The 15,324-nt window shown below is 38.9% G+C and overlaps 2 protein-coding genes across 8 annotated transcripts in view; one reads left to right on the plus strand and one right to left on the minus strand.

The window, feature by feature from the left end:
* The window catches only part of LOC100447686 (neuroblastoma breakpoint family member 12), a 2,265,351-nt gene that overhangs the window by 1,090,380 nt on the left and 1,159,647 nt on the right, over positions 1 to 15,324 (plus strand).
* Positions 1 to 15,324, minus strand: part of CHD1L (chromodomain helicase DNA binding protein 1 like) — a 53,266-nt gene that overhangs the window by 36,460 nt on the left and 1,482 nt on the right. For 4 of the 7 annotated variants that reach the window (XM_009245362.4, XM_002810333.6, XM_054553529.2 and 1 more), the window contains exons 2-5: positions 6,639 to 6,751; positions 4,393 to 4,499; positions 3,433 to 3,547; positions 2,798 to 2,829 (exon numbers count right to left, since the gene is read on the minus strand). The exons of the other annotated variants lie outside the window; for them this stretch is intronic. In XM_009245362.4, the coding sequence (XP_009243637.3) occupies positions 2,798 to 2,829; positions 3,433 to 3,547; positions 4,393 to 4,499; positions 6,639 to 6,751 (367 nt within the window). The remainder of the gene's footprint in view (positions 1 to 2,797; positions 2,830 to 3,432; positions 3,548 to 4,392; positions 4,500 to 6,638; positions 6,752 to 15,324) is intronic. 7 annotated transcript variants of the gene reach the window in all.

The raw sequence follows: 15,324 nt of genomic DNA on the forward strand, positions 1-15,324 counted from the left end.
CTTAAGAAGTGTGACTTTAAAATGGGTAAGTGGTGAGCAGAGTCAAATCTCACAGAGATGTCCAGGAAGATATATCCACTGAATTTGTTGACATGGAAGTCATTAGTGGCTGTTGCCAGAGCACATTTTGTAGCATACTATGTCACATCAGCAACTTCTCCAGAAGTTTCAGTCATAAAAGCAAATACTTTGACAAATACTACTGAGAAGCTATTTAAGAAAAATTCAAAATACAGAAAAAGATATATGTGGGAATGTTTGAAGTTGTATTATTTAAAACAGCAAAAAATGGAAAATAACCTAAATGTCCAATAATAGGTAGTAAAATATTACATGGCATTTTAAATAATAAATATGATTATGTTGCAATTTAAAAGGCCTATAGAATAATAAAAAAGATATAAATATCATGCATCCTCTTTTACAAATGTGAAAGCCATGCAAAAGATAATAAAGTGAAAATTATAAGATGTTTAACTTTTTATTTTGATTATAAACATTCTGGAATCCCATTACATTATTTTCATATTTAAAAAACTAAATGTATATACAGGTAAAACAGAACACTGGAAAAATAGTAGGTATGGAAAGGAAAATTCCTCTAAAATTAGAGAAAGATCTTGAGCAGAGGTTCACCTTACAAGGAGGAGGCCCTCTTTCTGAGGCTACAGAGAAACTCCAGAGGACAGGCGGAGGAACAGAGGTGCCTACTACACTACCATTCACCTAATGAGAGGAGCGAGTAGAGGGAGGACTGAAGGTCCAAATAGAGTGCAGGAAGTCGTAGGAGAAGGTTGGGTGGCATGAACAGAGGATGCATTTAAGGATGACAAGAAACAAGGGTCCAGTTGAAGTTGCACAGTGGTCATGAGATAAGGTATGGAAGTTTCTCTAGGATGGTGCCTGGCTCTGTTTGAATTAGCTTTCAAAACAGATTAGGTCCTATTCCCTTGTGAAGAACTAGACACTTAGGTATCCAAAAAAACGCTTGTTCAGTGAAACAGGCTACAGAGAAGTGGATTTTCGCTCATTAAAGGAAGTGGGTCAAATCACTCATCAAAGGATACTCTAAATCATGTTCCCTGAAGAGGAAAAGATGGGGGAAATCCAGCACTGAATGGAAAGTCGGATGAGGTAACTTCTAATCCTCTTGATCCAAAGAGTTTTACAAGTCTATTGTCCAAAACATTTCAAATTTTTCATATTTGTAACATGCACAGCCTTAAGTCTCCATAATAAATCTCTTTAGGGCAGAGATGATATTACACTTCCCTGCTATTCTCAGAATGTACAATACAGCAAGAAGCAATATAACCTTCCAAATATATTGAAAGAATGTATCTATGTTGTCGGGATTCATACTACAAGACAGCATTATAAATGTCCCTCTGTTACTTAGGTTCTTAAATCTACCTGAAAATGCACTGAAAACAGATGATCTGAAATAGAAAGATTCTATTTCTGCTGAATAATGTAAAACTCCAGTACAACTAGCTATTTTGAGAAGTTCTCTTAAAAAGAGGCCCCACAGCACCAAATGCTGGGTTTAAATGTCTGCTTTGCTATTTATCATCAGCAATGTAACCTTGGATGGGTTACCAAATCTCTTACTTTCCTCACCCGTAAAATGGATGATAATAGCTGCCTCGTGGGGTTTTCATGAAGATTAAGTGGGATAACTTATGTAAAGTACCCAACAACATTTATGTCCTAATTTTATTATCTTTTGAGACTTCCCATATATTGCTATGTATTATGGATATCTGTACACTTTTCATCCCTCCACTGGAGTTTATGTCTTCTTAGGGTAGCTCTACGATTCACTTTCCTGATATTGCCAATAACTCTCAGAACAATGTCTTTCCAGTGAGTGACTTTCAACAAATATTAAGTTGAATATTAATAATAAAAAGAGAGGGAATGTATATCTTAAGAAAAATAAGATAATATGCTCACTTAAATGAAATACTGGGTAGAAGTCATGAAATCTATGACCTAGCCTCTAGTATTTCAAAATAGCATGAAAATAGAAATCCAACTCACAGGAACCTGGATGAGAAATAACATTTAAAATATTGATAAAATACTTTCAAAACAAAAATTTTTGAATATTAAAATACAGAGTATCCACCTAACCATGTAATAACTACAGAGGTTATAGAGAATGAAACCCTGTCAACATATCTTTCTTACCTAAACTCTAGCCCTTGTTTAATTTGCATTGTAACTGTTATCTTGACATGATCCTATCATTCCCATTATTAGGTGGTATTGAGAGTTAAATCTGAGTTTCCGATTTCATGGGCCAATATGAGGTTAACTAATTAGAGGTACACTTAAAACTCCCTTTCAAAAAAGTTAATTCCACGGCACTGATTGCTACTTTAGGTTATTTCCAGCAAACCGCTCAAATGGTTCTCCTTCTATATTACAGCAAACTCTCCAAATGGTAGTACTGAAAGGGGTCTATGCAAGTTGCATGTAAAGAGCCTAATATCTATTAACCATACAAAGTATATTTAATCTCATTTAATTTTCATAACAGCTATTTGAGGTAAGAAACAATTATCCCCATTTTATAGATAAGAAGCTGAAGTTCATGGAGATTAAATAACTAACCCAAGGACACACAGCTAATGACTGTAAACAGGACTCCCACCATGCCGCCTACCCATAAACAGAACTCATGGAAGACATACCAGACACGCCAGGAGAGGCAAAGTACTAAAACGTGAAGGAAAGACATGACATTCACGAAACACTCAACCCAAGTTCTTAAATAGTACAACCTACTCACGATTTTAGAAATGATGCATCTTTCAAGCAAATCTGAAAAATTAGGAAGACACGTTATAAAGGCTGGCATTGATAAACTCTGATATTGATAAGCTAGTTTTCTGTGAACTCTCTTAAACTACAGGATTTATCTAAGTCTCATTTGTTCACTAAGTAAAAAAAGTTCTGAGAATAATTTCTAAGTAGCGCCATCTTAAAAACAAAGAGAAAAGCCTGATTAAGTGGAAGGTCAGTGGAACACATTGTCTTAAGACTGAAAAACAAGGATTTAAAATAAGGCTGGAGCTGTCTTCTATTCCTGTCCTCCAGTAACAGACGTGATTCCTCAGTCCACAAAACCCTTTCCCCTGCCTGCCTGCCTGACTTCTGTTCATCAACCAAGAGGCAGCTCAAATGCCACTTCCTTGAGAAGCCTTCCCCCTTGATCCACCAAGAAAGGAAAAGATCGAACTAATTTGAAGCACAATGATCCTTCACTTCTTTTGGTCACAGCCCTCTTTTGAGAATCTGATGAAGGTAGACTCCCTGCCCAGAAAAGTGTGTGCTCTCAACAAAACTTAAATATGATTTCAGCAGACTCTACAACTTCTAAGGTCACAGGTTAGGAGTTCTTGCTATAGAGAAACGAATGAATACCTCATAGGTAGTCAGTAGCACATGAAAACGTGACTCCTGTTTCAGGTCTTGCTGAAGGCAGGCTCTTTCCTCCTTGTCGCCTGCATATGTTACACAGGAAAGACCTGGAGCAAATCTGAATCCAAGAAAAGAAGTAGATAAACATAGATACTAGATCCATGTGACAGGATGTGCATATCTGGAAAATTACATTTCATGGGAGGATTGCAATGTGCAGACCTCATGAGGTCCTACAACCAGAGTCTTGGGGCTCTGAATCCTATCTAAAGAATGGTTGAACCTCAGAGCGAGTTCCTATGTGAACAGGTAGAGGGATCAGATCTAAAAAGGTCTTGTGCTGACTCGAAAAATAAAACGATCTCTTCCACATGAGCTACTTCCTACGTCACTATGAAAAATAGGCCGGGCACGGTGGCTCACACCTGTAATCCCAGCACTTTGGGAAGCTAAGGCGGGTGGATCACATGAGGTCGGGAGTTCGAGACCAGCCTGACCAACATGGAAAAACCCAGTCTCTACTAAAAATACAAAATTAGCCAGGCATGGTGGCGCATGCCTGTAATCTCAGCTACTTGGGAGGCTGAGGCAGGAGAATCACTTGAACCTGGGAGGCGGAGGTTGTGGTGAGCCAAGATCGTGCCATTGCACTCCAGCCTGGGCAACAAGAGCAAAACTCTGTCTCAAAACAAACAAACAAACAAACAAAAAATAATGGCTTCTACTAAGTTCATCAATACTTACTATAAACGATTGCCGACCTTTAAATTGCCAAATAGTAATAATATTACTCTTCCCCTATTATATCCTCAGTGTCTACCTACACTCTATCAGTTCAAAGTTTTCTGGAATAAACTTACTAATTACGACAATAGGTTGTTTTATCACATTTTGTACATCATCCAGAAAAAAAAAATCTTAATCAAGATAAACAATAAAATTTCAGCTACATCTACTCTGTACCTCTGCATTTCTTCTTTCCAGTTGCTCAAAACAGACAAGGGACAAAGAATCAGAAATGGTCCTTCATCATTTAATCTTCCTGTCAAATAAATGAAGAGAGCAATAGTCTGGAACACAGAAAAAGAAAGGCAGTTTTGATCACATTTCCCCATGAGAAACAACCATGAAGTTCCCACAGCCCTGTAGGGAACACACACTCTTGTATAAGACTTGTTTTACAAAGAAATATTGTACGACCTTCCACAATCCATTAGGGGAGTAATCCATTCGTAGAGCGAAATCATGTAAGCCTCAAATATACTTGCCACGGAAATTTATGGAACTCAATTACTTCAGTAGTTAACAAGCAATGAGGCTCAATGTTTAGGTTAACTGAACCTCTACTGTAAAGAAAAACTCAGGAAAGACAACAGAAATTAATGAAAATCCAATTGATGGCCAAGATCTGCGATACTCTGAAAACATTAAGCAAGAAGTGCCAAGATATGACTGTGAAAACGGCCAATCGCATGGTGGCCCTCTGCTGCCTGCCAGGCTTTCCCGAGGGAGGATGCTTTCCTTCCTCCCTCACTTCCTCCCACCTTCCCCTACTGTCTTCCTTTCTTCCATATGTATTTACAGGGTGTCTTCTATTTGCTAGGCACTGTCCTATGCTCCAGTTATACAACAGTGAACAGAACAGACAAAACGCCCAGCCCTCCTGGAGGACACATTCTAATGGGGAAAACAGACAATACACGATCCTAAGCTTAAGGAAGGGTATAAAATGGAAATATTGGTAAAGGCAAATGGGCATACTTCAGAAGATTCTAGTACACACTTTTGACTTGAATGTTGCTGTAATATACAGAGAAAATAACTTGTTTTAAAAAAAAAATGTGTCAAGAGACTCCATCTTCAAATGCTGAGCTATTTCTGAGAAAAATCTGTCCTAAGGATGTAATTCAAAATCCTGAGAAAGCTACAAGCACAAAGATGTTCCTATCAAGATTAAACAGCACAAAAAGGGGAGGAATCACCATTTCTCATCTGTAGAACATTTAAGTAAATTATAAATTCTCTTGATGGAATATTATGCAATGTTGATAACGACTGTGAAGAATATAACGAAGTAAAAAATTACAGTGACACTGTTAGATTAACAAAATACAAACTATATATGCACTATAATTTCAACCATGGGCTAGGTGCAGTGGCTCACGCCTGTAATCCCAGCACTTTGGGAGGCCAAGGCAGGAGGAACACTTGAGCCCATAACTTCAAGGCCAGCCTGGGCAACATAGTGAGACCTCATCTCTACAAAAAAATTTAAAAATAAGCTGTGCATGGTGGCATGCGCCTGTAGTCCCAGCTACTCAGGAGACTGAGGATTCCTTGAGCCTGGGAGGCAGAGGTTGCAGTGAGCTAAGATCATGCCACTGCATTCCAGCCTGGGTGACAGAGCAAGACCCTGTCTCAAAAATAAAACAAAAGTTCAATCATGCAAAACACACATTGCAACTCATGGTTATGGTTAGAGTGCTTGACTACAGGGTGGCAGTTAGTTTTTCTAACAGAAATAATTTTCTTCTTAAATTATCTATGGCTTCTCAGCCCAAACTGTGCCAGGAACAATTCTTTAATAAGTGACTTAATGAATTAAAACCATTCAGTCTAGCTTTCCCTGAGGATGCAATTTAGAGAAAGTTTATCTTTTATTACTATAAACCAGATGTGTCTACAAAACAAGTGTGGAGTCACTAGTGAATTCTAGCAAGAATTTAAGGAAGAAATTAACAGCAATTCTACATAAACTCTTCCAGAAAATGGAAGAGAAGGGCATACTTCTCAACTCATTCTACAAGGCCAGCTTTACCCGAATACTAAAATTAGATAATGACACTACAAGAAAATTACAGACCAATGTCTTTCATGAACATAGATGCAAAAAGTCTAAACAAAATTTTAGCAAAACACATTTGGAGGTGATATCTTTTTAGAGAGCTTAAAGCAGAGCTATGTGAACATCCGACGAAAGGACAAGTAGCATTTGCTGGCCCTGAATAAAGTCAGTAGGGCAACTGCAATGACTGAGGCAGAGAGGACTACAGGGAAGGCCCTTTCCCGATGCAAGAGCCAGTTAGCCCGGATCCCAGAGACATTTGTGAAACTGAGCTTTGTTTTAGCTCCAGAGCTCTCAGCTCCAGAATGAGTTATAAGGAACTATTGCAGTGGCAGTGAGCAGTACTCATCGCATAGTAACACACCTGGCAGGTCTTCCCCAGGCCCATCTCGTCTCCCAGGATACAGCCATTCTGACAATGGAAGCACTGGGCGAGCCAGTTTACTCCCTCCAGCTGGTACGAGCGTAGGTGAATCCCTAGAAACAAAAAATACAGCAAATCCGAAGAGCAGACATTTCAGCACATGCACAGGCAATGTTCTAAGAGTTTGAATGAGGAACAGAGCCTAAATTCACATAACCCTAAACCTCACTGGCCATATCTTTTGCTGAGGAGTTATGGATATCTAAACTTCTGCTGACTTCCAAACTACTTTTTGAGCAGAGTTATTCACCTTTATATTCAAAGCCCCAAAGCAGCCTGTCATTGTCACCTGATTCACTTGACAGATGAGAAAGTCAACTTGGGATCTCGCCTCTATACTGCCTGAGACTCACACCTGTGTCCATTCTAGGAAATGAGGCATTACTGATGCAACTTAACAAAGAGCAACAACACATGGATTGTACATGTGTCTGCTTGTTTAATTGCACCCATTTAAATATGCCATCAATGCTAAAGGAAAAAACTTAGGACTACACTGAATAATGCTTCAACACAGAAGCGCTGTTTTTAAGAATGGAAATGATGTTTCACAAAGGGTGTTTAACTGTGTACAGGGATGGCAGAAAACATGTGAAATTAATATGGAACTTACTCTCTTTTCTCTTTCCCTTGGTGAGAAAAATCCAATTTCAAAGAATAGCCATATCTTGGGAAGGTGAAAGACCTTAAACATACTTTATATAAGAACTATTAGCAAAACATAACTATCTGGTTTAACTTATACCTTTTAAAAAATCTTCAAAATACATAATTGTACAAAATTTAAAAAATAAGTTATTTTTCTTAGGCACTTACAAACACCAAAGGAGTAGTAAACACTTTACATAAATTACAGTATCTCAGGCCAGGTGCAGAGGCTCACGCCTGTAATCCCAGCACTTTGGGAGGCTGACGCAGGCAGATCACCTGAGGTCAGGAGATCAAGACCAGCCTGGCCAACATGGTGAAACCCTGTCTCTAATAAATAATACAAAAATTAGCTGGGTATGGTGGCGGGCACCTGTAATCCTAGCTACTTGGGAGGCTGAGGCAGGGGGAATTGCTTGAACCCGGGAGGCGGAGGTTGTAGTGAGCTGAGATCGCGCCACTGCACTACAGCCTTGGCAACAGAGCGAGACTGTCTCACAAAAATAATAATAATAAAAATAAATAAATAAATTACAGTACCTCATTTAATGCTTATAATGAGTCTATGGAGTAGGTATTATCCCCATTTTATAATCAGAAAATTCAGAGATTTCTGTTTCTGATGGGAGTATACTTACTTTCCCTTATTCCTCTTGCTAAGTATAAATAAAAACCCTAGACATGCTACAGAAAACAAGCATAAAATTCTGAAAGCTGTAGTGAAGAAGCAGACTAGCTAGCGACCTTGGGACCTGAGGAAGGTAGGGTAGTAAGTTCCCTGGAATTTATTTTTGCTTTATATATCCCAGTCTGACAGGTCAAGAAATCAGCAAACTGGAAACACCAACTGATGTAGACCAAAACCAAAACAAATCAGAACACCTCCCAGTATTAGTCTCTTCTCATGCTGCTAATAATACCTGAGATTGGGTAATTTATAAAGGAAAGAGATTTAATTGACTCACAGTTCCACATGGATGGAGAGGCCTCACAATCATGGTGGAAGGCAAATGAGGGGCAAAGTCACATCTTACATGGCAGCAGGCAAGAGAGCTTGTGCAGGAAACTCCCATTTATAAAACCATCAGATCTTGTGAGATTTATTCACTACCACGAGAATAATACGGGGGAACTGACCCCATGATTCAATTATCTCCACCTGGCACCACCCTTGACACGTGGAGATTATTACAATTCAAGGTGAGATGTGGTTGGGGACACAGCCAAACCATACCACCCCCACCCCTCACAAGCCTGCTCCTGCTAGAAAATGGCAGCCTAGCAAGACAGGAAACTTTTAGATAATAACTGCTCTATTCTAGTAAACACCACAGGAATAAACCTGTGGTCCCACCAGCAAAGGCTAAATGGAAAGCATAGACTTCTACCTACAGCTACAACGAGTGCCCCAGCACCCCAGCCAGGATGGTATAAGAGAAGGCCAAGTAGGGAGCTGGGATTTTTATCCCCACCAACCGGTAACGAGGCCCTAGCCCTTAGCCTTCCCCTGCAGGATCAGTAGAGACTCAGGAGGGAGCCACAACTGCCACCCTCACCCAGGAGGATGGAGGAGCCCCTTCCCAATCCCCAGATGTGGACAGAGGCTGAAGGGGGAGCCTGGACTTCTATCCCCACCTGGCACTAACAAGGCAGCAGACCCTCTTCCCCTGCCAGAGCAGCATCAGACAAAGACAGTCAAACAGGAGGTTTAAACATGATTAAAAAAAAATGCCTGGCTCCAATTATTGTAAAAGTCATTCATTATATCAAGAACCGGGAAGATTTCAAACTGAACGAAAAAAGATAATCAATAGGTGCCAACACCCAGATGACACAGATGGTAGAATTATCTGACAAAGACCTTAAAGCAGTAATGATAAAATGCTTCAACAAGTAGTTATGAATGCACTTGAACAATTGAAAAAAAACAGGAAACCTCAGGTAAGAAACAGAAATCTCAGCAAAGAAATAAAAGATATAAAGAAAGACCAAAGGGAAATTTTAAAAACTGAAAAATACTATCACCAAAATAAAAGCCTACTGATGCTGTTGATGGGATCAACAGCAGAATGGAAGGAAGTGAGGAAAGAATCAGTGAACTCTACAGAATAGAAGTTATAGAGAGATTACAATCAGAAGAGAGAGAAAGCAGACTGAAAACAAATGACCCTCCGGGACCTTCAGGACTACCACAAAAGATCTAACATTTGTTCAATGTTGTCCAGTAAAAACAGGTGAAGGAGGATAGGGCTGAAAAAGTACTTAAATAAATAATAGCTGAAAACTTCCCAAATCTGGCTAAAGAGCTACAGTTTCAAGAAACTGAGTAAACCGCAAACATAACAAAACATTGCCAGGCGTGGTGACTCACGCCTGTAATCCCAGCACTTTGGGAGGCCGAGGCAGGAGGATCACGAGGTCAAGAGATTGAGACCATCCTGGCCAACATGGTGAAACCCCGTCTCTACTAAAAATACAAAAATTAGCCGGGCGTGGTGGCAGGTGCCTGTAGTCCCAGCTACTCGGGAGGCTGAGGCAGGAAAATCACTTGAACCCAGGAGGCGGAGGTTGCAGTGAGCCGAGATAGCACCACTGCACTCCAGCATGGCGACAGAGAGAGACTCTATCTCAATAAAACAAAAACAAAAACAAAACAAAACCAAGAAATGCACACCAAGATATGTAATTATTAAAATGCTGAAAACAAAAGACAAAGAAAATATCTTAAATGCAGCCAGAAAAAAAACCAAACAACACCTTACTTAAAGAGGAAAAACTATTCAAATGCAAGCAGATTTCTTGTCAGAAATCTTAAAGGCCAGAAAGAAATGCCACAACATGTTTCAAATATCGAAAGAAAAGAACTGTCAATCCAGACTCCTGTAATCAAGAAAAATAGTATTCAGGAATGAAGAGGAAATTCTCAGATGAAGGAAAACAAAGAGAATTTATCATCAACAAACCTACCCTCAAAGAATGGCTAAAGGAAGCCCTTGGAAAAAAAGGAAATGATAAAAGATGGAACCTTGGAACATCAAGGTGAGAATGTAGCATTCAAAAATATGTGTAAATACAACAGGTTTTCCTTTTCTTGAGTTTTTAAAATTATGTTTGACCGCTGAAGCAAAGATTATAACAGTGTCTGATGTGGTTCTAAAGGTATATTAAGGAAATATTTAAGACAATTATAAACAGAAAGTAAACCTATAAATATAAAGGGAAGATAGATATATAGGCAAGTAATGTTAATATAAAGGGAAGTAATGCTTCCATACTTTACTCAAATAAGTAAAATGACAATATCAGTAGTCTGTGATTTTATACACACACACGTACATTTACATACAATACCCGTAACGACCACTAAAGAGCTACACAAAGAGATAAACTAAAAAACACTGTAAATAATCAAAAATAAAATTCTAAAAAATGTTCAAATAATTCACAGAAAGGCAAGAAAAAGAAACAGAGATAAACTAAAAACAATAAAAGTAAGATGGCAGAGTTAAGCTCAAACATAGTAATAATTACTTGAAATATAAATGGTGTAAGTATACCAATTAAAAGACAAAGACTTGGCCGGGCACAGTGGCTCACACCTGTAATCCCAGCACTTTGGGAGGCTGAGGCGGGAGGATCTCCTGAGGTAGGGAGTTCAAGACCAGCCTGACCAACATGGAGAAACCCCGTCTCTACTAAAAATACAAAACTAGCCTGGTATTGTGGCTCATGCCTGTAATACCAACTACTCAGGAAGCTGAGGTGGGAGAATCACTTGAACCTGGGAGGCAGGATGTTGCGGTGAGCTGAGATTGCGCCATTGCACTCCAGCCTGGGCAACAAGAGCGAAACTCTGTCTCAAAAAATAAAAAAATAAAAAAATAAGACTTCCAGAGTGGATTTTAAACATAACCCAATTATAAATTGTCCACAAGAAATTCAACCCAAAAATAATTAAATAAGTGAAAAGTAAAAGGAAGAAGTGGTAGACAAAATAGTGGCCCTCACAAAGATGTCCAAGCCCTGATCCTGGTATCAGTGAGTATGTGACCTTATATGGCAAAAGGCATTCTGAACATATAATCAAGGTTAAGGGGCTTGAGATGGAAGAGTACCCTGAATTATCAAGGTGGGCCTGGATAACGCAATGGACATACAATCTAATCACATGCATCATTCGAAGAAACTTTAACAGCTGTGGTTAGAGAGGAAGCTGGCTAGACAAGGATCAAAGAGATGCAATGTTTCTGGCTTTGAAGTTGGAGGAAAGGAGCCAGGAGTCAAGTCACGTGGGCAGCCTCTGGATGCTGGGAAATATATTCTCCCCTAGAGCCTCCAGAAATGAATGCAGCTCTGCTGATACCCAAAGACAGGAGAATACACATTCTTTTCAAGTGCCATGGACCATACAACATATTCAGGGCCTGTCTTAGTCCATTTAGTGTTGCTATGGAATACTCGAGGTTGGATAATTTATAAATAAAAAGAGGTTTATTTGGCTTAATGGTTCTACAGATTGTACAAGAAGCATGGCACCAACATCTGCTTCAGGTGAGGGCTTCAGACTGTTTCCACTAATGGCGGAAGGAGAAGTGGGGGTGGCATGTACAGAGATCTCATGGTGAGAGAGGAAGAAAGGGGTGGGGGATGCCAGGCTCTTTTTAACAACCAGCTTTCTGGAAGCTAGTAAGTAAGAAGTCAGTCACTCTCTCTGCTCCTCACTCAGGGAGAGCATTAATCTATTCAGGAAGGATTTGCCCCCATGACCTAAACACCTTTCATTAGGCCCCACCTCCAACACTGGGGATCAAATTTCAACATGATATTTGGTGGGGACAGATAATCCATATCCAAACTAAAGCAGGGCCAGAAAACCCCAACACATTTAAAAGAACTGAAATTGTACAGAGTATGTTCTCTGACCACAGTGTAATAAAATTAGAACTCATGGACAGAAATATTAGAGGCAAATCTCTCAACACTTGGAAACTAGACAACACACTTCTTTCCAAACAGTCCATCAAAAGAGGAAGTCTCCATGGAAATAAATACACTGAACTAAATAAAAATGAAAATATAACATATCAAAATTTGTGCGACAAAAATTAACTCAAAGTAGATCATGGACTTAAATAAGAAGCTGTAAAACTTTTTTAGGAAAAAACTCCTTAGGATCTAGGAGTAGGCAATGAGTTCTTATATCTGACACCAAACAACAAGAAAGCAATCCATAAGAGAAAAAATCGATAAACTGATAAATTTTAGCCAAAATTTAAAACTTTTGTAAGACATATATCTCAGAAAATACTAGTATCTAGAGTATATAAAGACTAGAGTATGTCAAAACTCAACAGTGAAAAAACAACAACAACAAAGGATCCTATTTTAAAATGGGCAAAAGACAGAAAAAGACATTTTATCAAAGAGGTTACATATTTCATTAGCCAATAGGGAAATTCATATCTAAGCCACAATGAGATAGCATTTCACATACATTAGAATAGTCAATATAAAAAAGTGGCAATATCAAATGCTGGCAAGGATGCAAAGAATCCAAACTCAGTCATACATTGCTGGTGGGAATGTAAAATAGTACAGCTACTCTGGAAACAGTTTGGCAATTTCTTTAAAAACTAAACATACAACTACCATATGACCCACTCACAGCACTCCTAGGCATTTATTACAGAGAAATGAAGATTTATTTTCAAACCAAATCTGTATACAAGTGTTTACAATATCTTTCTTTTCTTTTTTGGCAACAGCCACAAACTATAAACAACTCAGATATCCTTCAGTGGGTGAGTGGTGAAACAAACTGTGGTATATTGTGCTGTGGAGTACTATTCAGCAATAAAAACAAACTACTGATACATGTAACGACCTGGATGAATCTCCAGAGAATTATGCTGAGTGAAGAAAAGCCAGTCCCCAAAGGCTACATATTGTATGATTTTACTCACATATCATTTTCAAAGTGACAAAATTATAGAAATGGAGAACAGATTAGTGGTTGCCAGTGGTTAAGGAATTGGTGAGGTAGAAGGGAGGTGAGTGTAGCTATCAAAGTGCAAGTTGAGGGATCCTTGTGGAGATGGAAAATATTTTGGATCTTGACTGTACCAATCAATGTCAATATCCTGTTGTGATAGTGTACCATCGTTGCAAGTGTACACAATGTGATAATCTACCACACTGCAAGATGTGACCACGAGGGGAAACTGGGTAAAGGTTACATGGGATCTTTCTGTATTATTTCTTACAACTGGTGACTCATGCCTGTACTCCCAGCTACTCAGAAGGCTGAGGTGGGAGGATCACTTAAGCCCAGCAGGTCAAGGCTGCAATGGGCTACTGCACTCCAGCCTGGGCAACAGAGTGAGACCCTATCTCAAAAAAAAAAAAAAAATTTGAATTTTCAAAAATAATATGGAATTATATCCACAAAGGTAACAATACTTAACACTTAGGAGTCAACAGCAAAAACCAGAAATTACCCTTGGTAGGTTAGGCAGAAAGGGATGTAATACAGGGAATTAGATCACCACAAAATTGTCGAAAGGGCTGGAGGAGTAACATCTAGGCTGATCTTCTGGGTACAACTGCTAAATCAAGCACCACAGCACGGGCACACCAAGGAAGTATCTACCTCCATGACCTGGAAGCCAGGAACCAACCAGGAGGCCACGGTACTGTCAGCCTCAGGAACTTATCAACGCAGCCACAATCCATGATAACAAAATGAATGCTCTGTACCCTCCCAGAGATCCATGAGGTAGTAGCCAAGAGGGAAGCGGAAAATCCAAACCCCTCTGTGTCCTTTCCCTCACTTTCCCCTTCCAAATCTCCCAGTCATGTGCCTGGCTAAAGCTAAGTCACGTTTACAACCAAACTACAGTGGGGTCTGGGAAAGGTAGTCTTTAGTTTTTTAACCTCCAGATGTAGATTCTTTTGCCCTTCTGTCAGGGAGATGACAAGTAGTGAAAAAGCAAGCAAAACAGCAAGAAGTAATAGGTCTGCATATTCCAGAAACAAAAAGGTCCTAAGGTAACCTCATGATCCAAATATGAATATCCAAATGTCCATCAATACTGGTAACCAAATAAACATTAAATTAAACAAAACAATAGCATATTAACTTCTCAAATTAGAAAATACCAGTGTTGCTGACAGTATAGAGAAATAAGCAAAAATTTTGCATACTCTTTATCCTAGAAATGGTACCTTTCAGGAATTAAACGTCCATAGCTAAAATAAATATTTGGTTACAAGGATATTTATGTTACTTACAATAGCAAAAAAAAGAACCTAAATACCAAGAAGAGGGACTGTCTAAACTATGGTACATCCACATACTGAAACACTGTAACCATTAAAAATGATGTTGAAGAAGACTGAATGATAAGGAAAAAAAGTTATGATTTCCCAAAAAAAGTACATGAAACTCCATTTTTGCACCTTCCCCCTCCACCAGAAAGTAAAGGAAATTATACAGGATAGAGAACATGTTAACAGTAAGGAGATAATGGAGATTAATATTTATTTTCTTCACGCATAGGCTATTTCCCTGAATGTTTTACTGAAAATATGTACTACTTCTGTAACCAAACGAAAAAAAAAAGGAGTAAGAGTTTTTTTAACCAACTCATGAAGAATAGTTTCTCATAATACTACTTTATTCTGGTAAATAGAAATAGAAATTACAAGTTATAATATTCAGTAGCTATTCCTTTGACTCCGCTTTTCTATTTTCCTTCTCCACTACCAATTTATCCAAGTTGCCACATTTGCCTACTTAATTCTGAATTTACTCATTCCATTCCATCCACTCAAACTTGCGACCTCTTGTCTCCTCATTTTCACTAAAACACCTGCCCATATGTACGTTTCTCCTGGCATATTATCCACAGCTAAGTATCAACTGACACACTTTTCTGAGCCCTCTCTCACACAAGTTCTTAAAGAACCATTCCCAACA

The sequence above is a fragment of the Pongo abelii genome, chromosome 1, assembly GCF_028885655.2.
Source record: "Pongo abelii isolate AG06213 chromosome 1, NHGRI_mPonAbe1-v2.0_pri, whole genome shotgun sequence".
Lineage (NCBI taxonomy): Eukaryota > Metazoa > Chordata > Mammalia > Primates > Hominidae > Pongo > Pongo abelii.